General features: G+C 33.9%; 1 protein-coding gene across 33 annotated transcripts in view; it reads left to right on the top strand.

The window, feature by feature from the left end:
- ADGRL3 (adhesion G protein-coupled receptor L3) overlaps positions 1 to 18,774 on the top strand; it is an 829,205-nt gene that overhangs the window by 386,737 nt on the left and 423,694 nt on the right. For all 33 annotated transcript variants that reach the window (XM_058722441.1, XM_058722432.1, XM_058722430.1 and 30 more), the window contains one exon: positions 16,985 to 17,198. In XM_058722441.1, the coding sequence (XP_058578424.1) occupies positions 16,985 to 17,198 (214 nt within the window). The remainder of the gene's footprint in view (positions 1 to 16,984; positions 17,199 to 18,774) is intronic.

The following is an 18,774-nucleotide window of genomic DNA, read 5'->3' as shown; positions in this document are numbered from 1 at the left end:
TCCCAGAACAGATCACATAATAAACCTCAAATCAAATCTCAACAAATAAGAAAAAAAACACATCAAAGTCATACCATGCATTTTTCCTGACCAAAATTCTATGCAAGTAGAAATCTACCATAAGAAAAAATCTGGAAAGAGCACAAATACATAAAGGTTAAATAACATGAAACTAACCAATGGGTCAACCAAGAAATTAAAGAAGAAATTAAAAATTACATGGAAACAAATGAAAATGAAAACGCAACAATCCAAAACCAATGGGATGCAGCAAAAGCAGTTTTGTAAGGGAAGTTTATAGCAATACAGACCTACCTCAAGAAACAAGAAGAATCTCAAATAAACAACCTAACCTTACACTTAAAAGAAGTAGGAAAAAAGAACCCAAATCCAGCAGAAGGAAGGAAATATATATATTTGGAGAGAGAGAGAGAGAAAACAATGAAACCAGAACCTGCTTCTTTGTAAAGACCAACAAAATTGATAAAACTCTAGCACAATTCATTAAAAAGAGAGAGAGAGAGGACTCAACAAAAATGATAACCAATACCATGGAAATACAAACAATTATAACAGAATATTATGAAAACCTATATGCCAACAAATTATACATCTTAAAAGAAATGGATAAATTCCTAGAAACTTATAACCTAACAAAAACCAAAATGGGAAAAAATAGTAAATTTGAACAGATGGAATACCAGCAAAGAGTTTGACTCAATAGTCAAAAAACTCCCCAAAAGCAAAAATCTAGGAACAGATAGCTTCACAGGCAAATTCTACCAAACATTTTAAGAGTTAATACATATTCATACCAAACTATTCCAGAAATTATAAAAGGGACAAAAACTTCCTAATTCATTCTATGAGGCCAATATCACTCTGATACCAAAACCAGATAATGACACCACAAAAAAAGAAAGAAAGAAAGAAAGAAAGAAAGAAAGAAAGAAAGAAAGAAAGAAAGAAAGAAAGAAAGAAAGAAAGAAAGACAACTATGGACCAACATCTCTCATGTGTAGAGATGCAAAAATCCTGAATAAAATATTACCTAATTGAATCCACAATACATTAAAAAAAAATCATACATCATGATTGAGTGGGATTTATTCCTGGTATGCAAAAGGGCGGTTCAATATTCACAAAACAATCAATGTGATCTGTCACATCAATAAGAGAAATAATAAAAACCATATGATCATTTCAATAGACACAGAACAAGTATTTGATAAAGTACTACCTCAATTCATGATAAAAACCCTCTGCAAATTATGTCTAGAGGGAACATATCTCAACATAATAAATTTAAGTCTCTTAAAGACTCTCCTGTGTGGGATGCCTGAGTGGCTTAGTCAGTTAAACTCTTGGTTTTGGCTCAGGTTATGATCTCATGGTTCATGAGATTGAGCTCCACATCGGGCTCTGTGCTGACAGCATGGAGCTAGCTTGGGATTCATATTCTCTCTGTCTCTCTCTCTCTCTCTCAAAAAAAAATACGTAGGTATCACAATTTCAGATTTTAAGTTATATTACAAAGTAGAAGTAATTGAAACAGTTTGGTACTGTAATAAAAAGACACATCGATTAATAGAATAGAACAGAAAACCCAGAAAGAAATCCACAATTATATGGTCAGTAACTCTTCAACAAAGGAGGACTGAATACACAATAAGAAAAAGACCGTCTCTTAAATAAATGGTATTGGGAAAACTGGACAGCCACATGCAGAAGAATGAAGCTAGACCATTTTCTTTCACCATACACAAAAATATACTAAAAATGATTAAAGAGCTAAATATGAGACATGAAACCATAAAAATCCTTGATGAGAACACAGGAAGTAATCTGTCTGACATTACCCATAGCAATGTTTTTCTAGAAATGTCTTCTGAGACAAGGGGAATAAAAGGAAAAATACTACATGGACACCTGGGTGGCTCAGTTGGTTAAGTGTTCGACTTTGGTTCAGGTCATGATCTCTCAGATAATGAGTTCAAGCCCCATGTTGGGCTCTGTGCTGACAGCTCAGAACCTGGAGCCTGCTTCAGATTCTATGTCTCCCTCTTTCTCTACCCCTTCCCTGCTAACACTGTCTCTCTTTCAAAAATAAACATTAAAAAAACATTTAAAGCAAAATACTTTTTCAAAATAAAAAGTTTCTGCACAGCAGTGGAAACAATCAACAAAACTAAAAAGCAACCTACTGAATGGGAGAAGATATTTTCAAATGACATATCTGATAAAAGGTTAGTATCCAAAAACACGTAAAGAATGGCTACAACTCAATGCCCCCAAAACAAATAATCTAATTTAAAAAACTGGAAGAAGACGTGAACAGACATTTTTCCTAAGAGGACATTCAGATGGCCAACAGATGAAAAGTTGCTCAACATCACTCATCATCAGGAAAATGCAAATCAACACTACAGTGATATATTGCCTCATACCTATCAGAATGGCTAAGATAAAAAACACAGGAAGCAACAAGTAGTGTCAAGGATAGGGAGAAAAAGGAACTGTTGCACTCTTGATGGGAATGCAAACGGGTACAGCTACTGTGGAAAACAGCATAGAGGTTCTTCAAAAAATTAAAAATAAAGTTCCCTTGATCCAGGAGTCACACTACTGGGTATTTACCAAACAAACAAACAAACAAACACCATAAAAAACATGAATTCAAAGGGATACATGCATCCCTGTGTTTATTGTAACATTATATACAATAGCTAAACTATAGAAGCAGGCAAAGTGTCTATTGATAGAAGAATGGATAAAGAAGAAGTAATACACACACACACACACACACACACACAAACAGAGTGGGATATTATTTAGCCATAAAAATGAATGACATCTTGTCATTTGCAGCAACATAGATGGAGGTGGAGAGTATACTGCTAAGCAAAATAAGTCAGTTAGATAAAGACAAATATCATATGACCTCATTCATATGTGAAATAAAAAAAAAAAACTAATGAGCAAATTAAAAAAAAAGAGGGAGACAAACCAAGAAACAGACTCTTAACTATAGAGAACAAAATGATGGTTACCAGAGGGAAAGTGGGTGAGGAGATAGGGGAAATAGGGGATGGGAGTTAAAGAGTACACTTATCGGGGCACCTGGGTGGCTTCGTCGGTTAAACATCCAACTTCCGCTCAGGTCATGATATCATGGTTTGTGAGTTCAAGCACCGCATGGGGTTCTGTGCTGACAGCTTAGATCCTGGAGTCTGCTTAGAATTCTGTGTTTCCCGCTCTCTCTGCTCCTCTCCTACTCATGCTCTGTGTCTCGCTCTCCTTCAAAAATAAAAAAAAAAAAGAAATAAAAATAAACATAAACCATTAAAGAGTACACTTAATGAATTAAAAAATTAAAGAAAAAAGAGTTTGAGCAAGACTTAATGATGTAATTCATTTTGAATAACAACATTATGAGATTTTGAACTTGTGCTTTAGTAATTTTGAAAATTCTCTTGTTAAAATCATTTTGGACACTCTGAACTTTCTTAGGTACACCAGAGACAGACATATTGTTCAAGCTAGCATTTGGTGACACTGCTATTTTCTCTCAGAGTATCATATTTTGTTCTATTTCTCCATCATGGTTCGCATGGTTATTTGGGGACTTAACTATTTGTGTATTTATTTAATATTTACCCCTTGCCCCCATCTATATTGCAAATTCCATGAGGTCATGAATCAATGTTTTATTGACCATTGAATACCCACAACCTGGAACAGTGTCTGACACTGCCCTAGTGCCCAATTTATGTCTGTTGAATGAGTAAATGAAGTTAATCATTGATGTGGAGAATTGATATTGATCATTAAGGCATAATAGAATGTGTTTCTCAACCATCACTTTGAAAATGCCTGTTTAGTTCACAATTTATTTGTCTAATGATTTGAGGAAACACTGGGGAGGATGTTTATAACTTTGACTTTAACCTATTTCAAGAAACTTGCTTTTGTCCCTGAAAATGTATTCTATAAAGAATTTTTATTAAATTTTTTTTGTATGTGGGAAAATATGCTTTACAAACCTCAATGGTATATTTTGTGGTTGAGATGAACAAATATACAAGTGTGCTCTGTATGCCCTATGTCATTTCATGACAGTTTCTTACGGATACAAATAATCCTTGGTCTAGCTTTTATCACGTATTTCCTGTGATTTTTTTTTTTTTTCAAATGTGGTTTGGAAGTCAGTTTATTTTTTTTTTTTTATTTATTTTATTTTTTTTTTTATTTATTTTTGGGACAGAGAGAGACAGAGCATGAACGGGGGAGGGGCAGAGAGAGAGGGAGACACAGAATCGGAAACAGGCTCCAGGCTCCGAGCCATCGGCCCAGAGCCTGACGCGGGGCTCGAACTCACGGACCGCGAGATCGTGACCTGGCTGAAGTCGGACGCTTAACCGACTGCGCCACCCAGGCGCCCCTGGAAGTCAGTTTATAAGGCTTTAGAATCTTAAGTGTGTGAGCTGCTTTTCTGCCTTTCAGGATATTTGTGTTGTTTTTATTGTTGTTAAAAAGAAGATAAAAATGTGTGTATCCAGAGTGTTTCTGGTGGCTTTGCCTCAAAATGGTGGCAGGTGAGAATTCATTTTTGAACTAGCCCAAAGAGATTTCACTTTCACTTAAAAGATCTTCACTTATTGTCCAGAATTATCCAGTTTGTGCTGTTTTTGTTTGTTTGTTGTTTTGTTTTGTTTGTTTTGCCTAGCATCTGTAGTTTCATTCTGGCTAGGCTTTTTCTCATTCTGTTTTCTTTCTGTTTTGGATAGAAAATTGTCATCGGTGTTTATGAAAAAAAAAAAAAAATTAGCTGGCTACCCTTCCTATCCCACAGTTTGAGTATTTGGCAAGGATCTGGACGTTTTATAGGTTGAGAGATTAGGTTGGTTAATACATTTCCTCATTTACTGATGTTATTAAATATTTAGAGATTCCCAGTCTTTAAGACAGGATTTACTTTTACTATTCAGTGTGAGTCAACTTCTTAATGAAAATCTATTTGCTTGAAAACATTGCTAATAAACATTTTCACTGGGAATAAAATAAAGGATAAGCATTTCATTCTGTAAGCAGCACAGTTAATTTTCAAATACTTATTCCCAACAAATACATTCCAGTGGCATGAATGTTAACTTTTAGCTGCTCTAAACAGATGGTCCAGAACTTTGGTTAGAAAATGTAACAGTGTTGAGCTAACAGATTTGGTCAGGCTCTTTATGGCGAGGTATAATGTTATACTTCCAGGTGGATTACATAGGTACTAACAGTTCAACACTGGGTGAGTGTGTGTATATATATATATATATATATATATATATATATATATATATATATATATATATATAAGCTGTTATAGAGCTGTGGGTGAATGATTTACATAAAAACTGTTGTATGTTTTTCAATGTTGAAGATTACCCACCAAGAGGTTATTACCAGGGCTCTTCTGCAGAAGATTTATGCTGCTGTGTTAGAAAGAAATGCCTTAGTATTACTCCTCTTTAGGATAAAACAAAAAATTATAAGCTACTGAAATCTCTTTATCCTTTCGGGTTAATTGTGTGGGGTGGGATGGGGAGGAGGGAGCCAATGGAAGTGCTGCCTATGTATTTCTGAATGGTGTGTGCTGTGACCTAGAGCATTTATTCACTGTTTAGGAATTCTTTCCTTCAGAATTAAATTTTGCTCCGTTTTAATCTGTGACATCACTGTTCATTCAAAATTTTATGTTTACCCTTCACTAAATTTCTTATGCATTTCTTCTGTCAGAATCTGTATTACTACAGATTTCCTTAGTTGTAATATAAGAATAACATGAACTTTGGGGCACCTGACTGGCTCAGTCAGTTAAGTGTCCGAACTCAGCTCCTGTCATGATCTCACAGTTCGTGGGTTTGAGTCCCGTGTCAGGCTCTGTGCTAAGAGCTCAGAGCCTGGAGCCTGCTTCGGATTCTGTGTCTCCGTCTGTCTCTGCCTCACCCCGGCTCTCACTCTGTCTCTCAAAAATAAATAAACATAAAAAAATAAAAAATAATAAGATAACCTTTAGGTTTGTTGACTTGAAATAAAGGACATTACTTATTTATATGCTGCAGTGAAAGTAAAATACTACATTTGAAAATTAATGCCACATTTTAAAATTAAGTAATGATTTTCCATCTTACTGCGGTTTTTACACAAAGAAATTTTCATATTAATTTTTGTGATATAATATCAAAGTGTTAGGAAAGAATTTCTTATAATTGTCAGAATAGTAATAGTAATAATATGCTATTATGTTTTATGCTATTTAAAATAAAACAAACAAAAAACCTTGCTAGGAACAATAAATAGAATATTTACTTTACATTTTATATTCAGGAATTAGACTTCGTGTCACTAAAACAGTGAGAATCTGTGAACTTTGTATTCCTGATTATTAGGGTGATATTCTCATATTGCCTTATGTATTTCCTAGGAGAAGCCCCCTTCCTTTGTTTTCTCTGTGTGGCACACAAGGAGAGTCATTGCATCTGTTACCTACATAAGTTTCTAGTCATCCCTCCCATCCTTACCATTTTTGGCTAAGCTGCAGTTTCCTCGTGTACTAAATAGGGATGATAATATTGCCAAGCCTTTATTTGGTTTTGAAATGCAATGGTACTTTTAAAGCACCAGCACATGGAAAGCACTCGATAAATGTCAGCAATTATCATCATCATCTCACCCTTATCACAACATCTTCCTCATTAATTGCACACTCTGTTATCTTTCTTTCTACTATCTGGTATCTTTTACTGTTTGAATAATCTATTGGCTAATGCTTTTTAAGATTAATTATATTCATATAGTTATGATATCATATTACACTGTAATCTAACACTGCTGTATATAATTTGGACTGTATTCTGAATCTGATTTTAATGCTCTTTCTGATTTGACCACTGCTTAGTTCTGCCATCTGCTTCTGATTCCCTTGTGAATGTATCTTCTTTCTAACCCAGCTTTATTGATATATAATTGACATATAATATTGTGTAAGTTTAAAGTGTACAGTGCACTGATTGATGTACTTACGTGTGTAAAATGATTACCACAATAGGATTAGTTAATATCTTCATCTCCTCACATAATTGCCATTTATTTTTCTGGTAAGAACATTTAAAATCTACCCCAGCAACCTTTAAGTCATAATACGGAATTGTGAACTATAATCACTGTGTTATACACTAGATCCTAAGAAGTTACTCATTTTAAGATTGGACGCTTATGGATTTTGACCTCCGTCCTCCTATTTCCTTCATTCCCAGCCTCTGGCAACCACTGTTCATCTCCCTGTTTCTATGAGTTTGGCTGTTTTAGATTTCACATATAAGTGTGATCTTTGTCTTTTTTCCGTCTGACTTATTTCACTTAGCACAATATACTCAAGATCTATCCATGTTATTACACATGGAGGGATTTCCTTCTTTTACATGACTGAATAATAATTCATTATGTATGTATATATGCCACACCTTCTTTATCCATCTGTCCATCAGTGGACACTTAGATTGTTTTCATGTATTGGCTATTGAGAATAATGCTGCAATGAACAAGGAGGTGCAGATCTTTCTTTGAAATCCTCTCAGAACTCTGAATACCTCTTTCGTTACTCAGAATTTTGATCTGGATGGAATATTTTGTTATTTCTCCTCCTGTATTCACATATTGTTTCATCTTTAATGTCCGACTCAAGTTTGCTGCCTTCAAGAAATCTTTTTTAAGCACCCAAGCACATATTTATCATTCCGTTATTTTTTAATGGGTTCTACACAATTCATTGTGCTTTATGATGTTTTAAGCCTTGCATAGGTGTGTGCATTCTCTAACTACAAGCTTCTGGAGTTCTCTGGAGACACTTAGGAACACTCTCAGTACTTTTGCTCTAAATCCTCTGCCCCATCTGTCCTCCTTGCTCCAGAATTTTACTCTTCTGGTCTTGGTGTCATTATCCTGTAACCTTTTGTTTTTAGTAATCATGGATACCATCTCTTGGTTTTTGTGACTTGCCACACTCGTTAGTCTGTGTTTTCCAGATTGTTTTCCAACCATATTGATGAATAAAATTTCTGAAACTATAATATTTTATATATCACAATTATCCATATAAATGGATCCATATTTAGGGGTATTATATGTGTATATGTTATATATATGTGTATATATGTGTGTGTATAGACGTGTGTATAGACATATGTGTATAGATGTGTGTATACACATATGTATATAGACATATATAAAGATATATATACAAAGATATAGATGTATATAAAGATATATAAAGATACACATATACACACACATTTATATTATATTATATTATATTATATTATATTATATTATATTATATTCTAATATATAATATTAATATGAAGAGATTTATTGTGAGGGATTGGCTCATGTAATTATGGAGGCTGAGAAGCCCCACATGATTTAGTGTTTGCAAGCTAGAGGCACAGAAAAGCCAGTGACATAATTCCAGTCCAACTTGTAGGCCTGAGAACCAGGGAAAGCAGTGGTGTAAGTCTCAGTCTGAGTTCAGATGCCTGAATCTGGAGAGCCACTAAGTGTGCATCCTGGTCTGTGTCTAAAGGCCTGAGAACCAGAAGCATCGATGTCAGAGGGTTGGAGAACATGGTTATACCAGTTCAAGCAGAGAACAAATTCATACTTCTTCTGCTTTTTTGTTCTGTTTGAGCCCTCAGAAGATTAGATGATAATCCACCTAAGTTGGTAAGGGTGATCTTCTTTATTAACATACTTTATCAAATGCTCTTTTCCAGAGACATACTTGCAGACACACCCAGAAATGATATTTTACCAGTTACCTGGGCATCTTGTAGCCTAGTCAAGTTGACACATAAAATTAATCATCACACACGTGAATTTTCATCATTTTCTTGATTTTATGTGATAACTCTAAAGCTCCTTCTACCAGATTTTTGGAATCCCATTCTGTGCAGAACCACTCCTTGGTCTGAGATAATCCCCAGTGTGGAGGAAGAATTTAAACAACACCCATGCCTTATGGTTAATAACTCCTAGCGGCCACATTGTAGGTGATCAGTATGCATTGAGAATTACATTAGCATATCTTCTTTATTTTTTTTTAATTGTGTAATTCTTTTCACTGAGTTTTTATTTATCTTGAAATTATAAATTGTACTCTTAAGAACGTATTGAACAGCCAGTTTTGAGTTTTTGACATTTAGAAAAAGATTGGAATAATTGTTATAGGTGAAATTTGACACAGTTTTAGAAATTTTATCCCTCATGAATATAATTGGAAGATAGTGTGGAATATAATTTTATTGAATGTTGAAAAGTCATAACAAGTAGATATGAATTCATTTATTCAAACAGTTGCTAAATTTTTAGACATTCTCTGTGTGGACAATTTCACTTGAAGACCACCATTTTGTATATGTATCCTCAAAAAGCACAATTAATGTTACCCTCATGCTAAAGCTCCTTAAGTCAAAAGAATAGCTTGACATTCATTAACTGTTTTATAATATTCCACTCAGTAGTACTTTTTTTTTCATGTAATTTCAGAAATTTTAAATTTCATGTTTTTTGGGGGGTTTGTTTATTTATTTATTTTATTTATTTTGCTTTGTTTTGTATTTTCCATTCAGACCATAATTGTCTTTGGTTATTTCTTTAGTTTGTTTTTAATTAGTTTTGTTTGTTTATTTATTTATTTATTTTAAATTTTTTAACGTTTATTTATTATTGGGAGACAGAGAGACACAGAGAGTGAGCAGGGGAGGGGCAGAGAGAGGGGGGAGACACAGAATCCAAAGCAGGCTCCAGACTCCAAGCTGTCAGCACAGAGCCCGACATGGGGCTCGAACTCACAAACTGTGAGATCGTGACCTGAGCTGAAGTTGGTCGTCCAACCAATATATCAATATATATATATATATATATATATATATATATATATATATATATATATATATATATATGGTATCTTCTTTATCCATTGATCAGTCGATGGACATTTGGGCTCTTTCCATAATTTGGCTATTGTTATGCTGCTATCAACATTCTGTCCACCACCCCCCCCCCCCCCGCCCCCCGGCTGCGAATCAGTATTTTTGTATTCTTTGGGTAAATACCTAATACTACAATTGGGTCATAGGTCGTTCTATGTTTAACTTTTTGAGACACCTCTATACTGTTTTTCAGAGTGGCTGTACCAGTTTGCATTCCCACCAACAGTGTATGAGAGTTCCCCTTTCTCCACATCCTTGCCAACAGCAGATGTACTTTTATTTTTTTTTTTTTTTTTTTTTTTATTTTTTTAAATTTATTTATTTTTGGGACAGAGAGAGACAGAGCATGAATGGGGGAGGGGCAGAGAGAGAGGGAGACACACAGAACCGGAAACAGGCTCCAGGCTCCGAGCCGTCAGCCCAGAGCCTGACGCGGGGCTCGAACTCACGGACCGCGAGATCGTGACCTGGCTGAAGTCGGTCGCTTAACCGATTGCGCCACCCAGGCGCCCCAGCAGATGTACTTTTAAAGAAAGTACATGATAGGTTGATATTTCATTGGGTTTCAAATATTATTTTTTGCTGCCAAATATTTCAGACTTGACTTTCAGAGCACATTTTTTAAAACTTGCATAAGTGTGCTGGCATGTAAAATGGTACAGAGAAAATACACATACTTAAGAAAATTATGTCATAGGTTCTCTTGAAACTTAAAATTGGACGTATTTGCTTTGGGGCAGCATGTAAGTAATGACTTTTTTTTTTTTTTTAAGTCATTGGTGATAAGTAGAAACTAACCCACTTTCAGATAGTTGTGTCGTGTCCCTCTCCATAATTAAGAAACACCTTTAAAATCATTAACCGTGATTTACAAATAGTTTTACGTTTTTTCTTATAAGAAACCAATCTCTTTCCTTTTTAAAGTTTTCAAAAGAGCTCCCCCCACCCCATGATTATTGACATACGGGGGAAAAATATTCTTAGCACCTAGTAATCATCATTTTTAAGTGCTGAAAACCGTATGTGTGTGTATACACATTTATTTGTATATTTTTTCATATAAATTAAATTATAAATAAAATTATATATGTATATATATTTAATCTGGTGGTCTAAGTGATCATTTGAGCAAAGGGATGGTAATATTAGACTGTCTGTGTGGGTCATTCATCATATTTTTCTTTTATTGATTTGATAATTCTTCAATATCTATCTACTGGTTTCAGGGTCCACCTTTTAAACATTTCTTCAGTGGCTTGAAACAATAAGCATTTAGCATCTGCTCTGGTTTTTTAGGTTAGGAATATGGGAGTAGTTTACTTAGTTGATTCTGGCTCAGTGTCTCTCATAGAGTTGTATTTCCTCAAAAACAGGATTTCTGGTATTTGGAGGACCAACCTGCCTTGCTTGGCTGTCCTCTCCATTGACCTCTCCATTGGGCTGGTCCAATGTTCTCAAGATGTGGTGACTGGCTTTGCACAAAATGAGTCATCAAGAGAGAGCCTCAGGCTGCAGTATCTTGTTAATGAACTACTTTTGGAAATCACACACTCATTTCTACCACATTATGTCCATTAGAAGTGAGTGCCTAAGTAGTGTCCTTTCAAATGAAAAGGGAATAAAAATGGAGAACTGTCAAAGAATTGTAAACATATTTGAAAACTGCCATATGGACCTCTTTAAGAAAATCTGTATTTCCCTCCCTAGGTTATTTTATCTACTGCTCTGATTTCAGATACTACCTTACAATTTTCAAATTTATAAAGATCTCCTTTCTGAGTCATTAACCTGTATTCAACTTCCTACCAGATTCTGTTCATGACACGATAATCTAGCCATTTGCTTATGCCAGAAGCATGGTAGTTATTTTTGTTACCCTCCCTTTTATTCTTCTTGTTCAGCCAATCACCAAATCATGCAGTTTTCTTTTTGTTCCTAAATATAGATCAAATATGTTCTCTGTCATTATTCATTGAAAGCAATCATCTTGTCCTTACTGCCACAAAATAGCCTTCTATTTTGCATTCTCTTATCCATTCTTAAAAAAAAATATTTGGTAGATTTAATTCTATTTCAATACACAGGATTTGGGTTAAACAAAGCACAAAGGTAAAGGAATGGAAGATAAACACAAACATAAGCTGTTTTGCTAATATTTTTATATTCATAACAAACATATAGAGCAAGCTGAAGATTTCAGTCTCTGCTAAATGCAGATTAGGCTACAGGCTTTATTTTTTTGAATGGGTTCTTAAGTATGTGGAATAATTCATGGAAAATCCAACCAGCTTTAAATAGGGCATTGAAGACTTGACCTGGGGAAATGCACACGTGCTTGTGCACGCATGTGCATGCAAACACACACACACACACACACACACACACACACACACACAGATTCATCTGTCCTATAAGTAAGTTTCCTTATCCTCAAAGCAGTGGTAAGTGGTAGGCAGCTTAGTCTGTTTAATCAGATTCTTCCTTGAATAGATCCACAGAGCCTCTCTCTGTGGGACTCTTCTCCTCCTTAGTGGCTATGGATATTCCAACTTCTGCAGCCATCCCCTTCTTCTCTATAGCTACCCAGTACACCACTTCATGTCCTTACCATGGTTTTAGCCTGTATTCTTCTTCTGAACCCAATTAATAGTTGAAAAATTTTTAATGTTATTCTGACTTCTTAAATTCACCACGTTTAAAATATAATTAATTACACCAGGTTATGCTCTCACTCACCTAACTGCTGCTTGCCTCTGTGTCTGTGTTTAGCCTTATTCTTATTGACAGATATCCTGTGCCCTAAAATCCTATGTCTCAAGTAACATCCCCTTCTTCGAAAGCTCCCCTCTAAAACCCTAAGGTTATCCTAGCAGGACTCTGAGCCCCGTACTTGGTTGGGATCCATAAAGAATCATTTGACTAGTATTTGGCCACCAGCTTTTACTCTCTGCCTTCACATCCACCTCCTGTCCCTAGACCGGTGTCTTTGTTATTACCATCCACAGTTCACCAAGGACTTAGGGCATTTTGAGTCAAACGTCACCAAGAGGGCTTAACAGTAGAAGAGAGAGGCCAAAGAGAGAAAGAAGAGGTTTCAACAACAGAGTGGTTGAGGCCTCAGAAAAGCAAAACATGAAAGTAGTTTGTGCTGCAAACAAGTGAGCAAGAAGAGGGGGTTTCTTCTCTTGTTATTTAATCCCTGGTCAGGAGCACTTTTCATTAGGTGTGTGTTTGCCATGGAACGCGGGCAGTTGCTGAGTTTCTGGCCATCTTAGAGGAGATTAATTTCATCCATGACTCCTTAGTTCCATGGTCAGTGGGTAGTTCCATAGTATATACTACATAGTACCCGGTTATCAGATTTTACATCTGAAATTTTTCCAGTTTATTCAGCTAATACCTATTACACATCAAATTATAATACTCTATTTTTTGTTATAACAGATTAACAAATGGAATAAAAGTGAGAAGGAGTTCTAGAATATGCCTTCTTTGCCTCACATTATTTTTCCACAGCCACTTCACAATGCCTAATGTAACATTACTCTGATACGGTATGTAATAGATGATTTCGCAGACTCTCCTGCATTTGAATTGTTGACATTTTCCATGTCTTAATCTTTAGGGAAAATCTGTCTCTTGTTAGCACAGTAACTGAATGGTTAAAAAACAAGAAACAACACAACTTTTAACTTAAAGCATATTTTCCCCCATTGGACTTTCGTTGCTGATTAAAGCATTTAGCAACATAATTAAAAGTAATTTAAATAGCTAATTAGATAATGTTATAGTTTCCAGTAATACATTCCTTTAAACAAAGCATCCATCATTTAGGAGTGCAGTTTATCACTAGGTTACTGATACAAATGCAATTATATGTTAAATGGAAGAAAGCATCCACAAATCAACTCTGGCTCTCTGTAAAAATTGCCATATATATGTATATAACTTTTGCATAATTCTTACAGGGTCAAAAGAGATACATGGAAAATCTTGGCCTCCACATTTTAGTTGACTTTGCAACTGTCTAGTGTCTGGTTCTAAATCATATTTTTGACAGTTGAGAACCAGAATAAAGCTATGTCTACATACACATGTTTTGACAAAAATTGATGAATTTAATTAACCAAATTGTCCACTTAGTCAAACAGATGCTTTGACTGTATGATTTGCTTATTTGTTTTGTTTCCTTGTTAAATTAGCTTGTTTTTTTTTTTTTAAACTTAATTTAACTTAATTGTTTAAGTTAAAATATAGCCAGATCAATTCAATGTTTGGAAGCAGTTTCAATGGTATTTTTTAAATAGTTATACTGAAGTTAAGAAACAAATTGCCTTTTAGCAAATGCTAAAAAATTTACTGGAAATTCTGTTTTCAAAACGTGTTATTAAAAACAAAAAATAAAAACACCAAAGAAACAAAAACAACCTCTATGATCCCATTTAAATTGACCAAATCAGGAAACTGGATTGCCAAATTGGAATATTTTTATCATTCAATGATTCCATTACTTAAAATACTAAGTACAGTAATGAAAATATCTTTATCCTTAAAAATAGAATCTCACTATTAAAAAGGACTTCATGTTTTAACAGCCATCTAATTTCAGAGTGATAGATAAACAAGGGTATTTTATTTTAGAAACAATAGAAATGCATTGTCTCTCTATTGTGGGAATACCCTGTCAAAATTTTGGCTCAAGACCAAATGTTAAAAATAATGTTACAACCAACCTCTAATTATGTTAACTCTCCCATGAACGCTGTGGATGTGCTAGATTCTTGTGTGTGTGTGTGTGTGTGTGTGTGTGCGCGTGTGTGTGTGTGTGTGTGTGAGAGAGAGAGAGAGAGAGAGAGAGAGAGAGAGAGAGAGAGAAGACAAAAGGAGATGTTGAATGACAACCAGAATGGAATTACCTGTGTGTGCTTCTTGAGAACTTTAAGTGACCTGCTCACAAGTTATGCATGGGGTGTATGGTACAGTTATAGCTTTTCCAAAACATTATAGAAATGAGGTAAAAACTTATGTCATTCTCAATTTTGAAATAATAGTTATGGTTTCACAAACCAAATATTTCCTCTAAGTTTCAAGTGAAAATATTTATAGAATAAAATTTCTCTCTTACCCACCTCTACTCTATTTTCACTTCCTTGTTCCTCTCCTCCCTTCCTTTCCTTTCACATTTCGTGCTTAGTAAGAGAGCCACAAGAAAAGTTGCATATATTTATTTAAATACATATTTTTATATATGTACACATTAGTGAATTAATAAAATATTAATGCATATTTATACTTCCCATTTATCTCCATAATTAATTCTTTTATGTAGAAATCAACTTATTAGATAGTTGGTAAACAATTGAGAATTTCAATTCTATGCTTTTAAAAGAAAACCTGAGTTATTACAATTAAACATTTGACTTTCTTCCAATAATATACTGATTATGTTCACAATCTGGGAGTGGGAAACTTAAACTTGACATGAAAATATGGGTAACTCCCTGTATAAAGATGAAATATATATGTTCAGCAAACATCTAAAATCAAACAACAAACTAAAAGAACATATTTGCCACCAATATAAAGGATATTTTTAAAATTTTCTTGCTATAAAAAGAACTTTTACAATAGCAAACCATGTATAAATATAAGCAAACAATTCATAAATAAAAGGAATATGAAGGGTTGATAAACATATGAAAATATGTTTCATTGTACAAATAGAATACTGAAAAAATTTAAAAAGGACACTGTATCATTCTTTGTCTACCGCATTGGCAAAATTTAAGGGAATTGGTAATATGTAATTTTGAAATGAAAAGTGATCCTGGTAGAGCTGTACATATTTATTAAGTTTTTTGGATATCTAGTTGTTGACATTTGCCAAACTTGAAATGTATTTCCCTCTTGATCCACCAATTTCATTTATGGTATAAAAATATACCATAAAATATATTGGGATAACTATATTTTTTTCTAAAATACTATAGCTAAGGTATACAGATATGGTTATGCTTTTTTGCAGTATTATGACTAAAACACTCGGACATTCCCAAATGCCCATCAACATAAGATCAATTGTATAATGTTTATATATAATGCAGCCATTAAAACTGAGGGCTACAATACACAGATGAAAAGAGATATCCATTAAATTAATAAATAGATAAAGGTATCAGACAACATGTGTTGTGTGCTATACCTGAATAAAATGTAAAAAGGAGTAGGAGGAACCATACAATGTCTATTTGTTTTTTCTGTAGAAAATTCAGTAGGAGAGTCATCACAGTTCTAACTGGTTATCTCTTCACAGTGGCGGTGAGGGCTGGGGAAAGTGTGTGGAGGGAGCTGAAGGAAAATTTATTTTTTCTCCATACAAATCTCTATTTTCTTGTAGAACACTTATTATCCCTACAATTAAATCATAAAGTGCACTGATTATGTTAATTATTACTGAAAAATGAAAACTGTTTTAAAGTTGAAATAGAATACTTAAGACGATATGACTCAACAAAAATGCAATTTTGGGGTAATACTTTCTATAAGATAAAACAAAACACATGCATGATACCCCTGAGATTTACCTGAGAATCTTTCTCTACAAACTGGATAATATTTTTGAGTGGGGGAGAGGGGGGTAATATTTCTTTATAGTCTGTATTTCATATAACAGCCAAAATTTTAGAAAATCCAGAGGGTTTTTTTCCCCATGTATACGAAAACTGTATTAGATAGTATTTTTAAGAAATATTTGTTATTCTTAGATTTTTAAAAATCCTGTAAAGTTATTGAAGTGAGAAATATTCTATTTTAGTTAAAATTGTTAATTGCGCCCGGTTTGTGTTTTTTGGTGTTAGTTTATCTCAAACACTGGATAGGCAAACACATGTACTTCTCCTTTGTGCATAATAAAGACGACTTACATTTCTTCTTCCTCCTTCCTGTAGCTTTCAGCCGTGCCCCAATTCCGATGGCTGTGGTCCGCAGAGAGCTCTCCTGTGAGAGCTACCCCATTGAGCTCCGCTGTCCAGGAACAGATGTCATCATGATAGAAAGTGCCAACTATGGGAGGACTGATGACAAAATTTGTGACTCTGACCCTGCTCAGATGGAGAATATACGATGCTATCTGCCGGATGCCTATAAGATTATGTCCCAAAGGTATGACACTTCTAATAATCTTTTTCTTGGACGCATTTAATGTAAGCTCTCAGCCTGCATCTGTGTGACCTATTGACCTTAAGTAAGAACACAAATAGTATGTGTGTTTTAGAATCATTTGAACTATTTTTTCCATATCAAATTAGTTCCCCATATTACTGAAATGCTAGTATTAGAAATTGCAAATGGCATTTGGACGTTATTAAAATTTATTAGATTAGTCATTACGTTGCCTGGTCTACTCTGAGGGCTTTGGAACTGGGCTGATTAGATGAGAAACTAAATTTATTTTTCACAGTTTTCAAAAACAGACTTTTATGTAATTTTCTCTAGAAGCTACAGAAAAATTATTTTAATGCTAATAAATATTTCCTTTCAGTGTAGGAAAAAGTATAAAAATTAATAAGCAATTTTTATAGCCATTAATCAAAATGTAGCAAAAGACTATTGATTCATGATTTTTTTGGCCTTGAAAACAATGAAAAATTATTTCTTTATTATTTAGTTTACGTAATTCATTTAAACTAATCAAAATATTACCATATTCAAATAAGGTAAGTTAAGGTATCATACGATATCACTGGAAAAGGAAAAGAAGGTCTTCAATTCTGCAGAGACTGGTCAATAGGAATCCATACTGTAAAAGGTTTAACTTATACTAAAATTTCTTGATAAATTGGCTAAATATTACATATCTTACAAATAGTTGTTCACTATTACTATGATTTCTCAGAAATTAGTGAAGTCATTAATTTACTATAAGCATTCATACTTTCTGACTATATGCTCACAAAGTAATTTTTAAATAATCAATCAAATGACCTATCTAGTGAATTTTTTTCATAATTTTTCTATTTAGACACTTCTATTATTTCAAGTGTTCTTAAAATATAGGGGAAATCATAACATATGTAAAAATAAACAAATTTAAGTACATAAAAACAAAATCAATAACTTTAACCTTTTGTCTTCTCGATGCTTAAAATTCTGATATCTATGTGTGTGATTAATAAATTGGTAGAATCACTATCTTATTTTCTATAAATTACTGTTATATAGGTTATTAATTGAAATTACAATATGCCAGGTTTTTGAACAAAGTATCTGTATTACACTTGAAGGATAATGGTCTCTCTGAGCAAATCTGAGGGCTTTTGTTTGTTTCTAAAACCTAAGTCATGATAAGGTGAGTATTAATGAGAAATAAAATTTTTAAATTAGGGATTCCTCTTGATATAAGTTCATTTGGTTTCATTTGGTTCTTCATGTGTTTCTCTCTCATTGTGGATCTCTTCTTGTTATACATTTGACATGCCTCCAACTATAATTAAATTTTCTGATGATCTGCTTAAAAAAGTTGAATTATCATCGTGCGCAAGGTGGTAACAGGTCTGTCCTTCCTGGTTTTCCATGAGTAGAATGAATGGGCACTGTGACTAAATTGTTATTTTATTTGTTTGTGTCAGAACAACATACAAAAATGGATTCTTTGAATCCATTTGAAGTGTGGGTTGAGGAGGAAATTCTGCTTTTCAGTGGTTATTAGCTTTTGATTTCAATGTAGCAGAAGCATTAA

The sequence above is a fragment of the Neofelis nebulosa genome, chromosome 3 (genome assembly GCF_028018385.1).
Source record: "Neofelis nebulosa isolate mNeoNeb1 chromosome 3, mNeoNeb1.pri, whole genome shotgun sequence".
NCBI lineage: Eukaryota > Metazoa > Chordata > Mammalia > Carnivora > Felidae > Neofelis > Neofelis nebulosa.
This window is presented reverse-complemented; position numbering and strand designations above follow the sequence as displayed.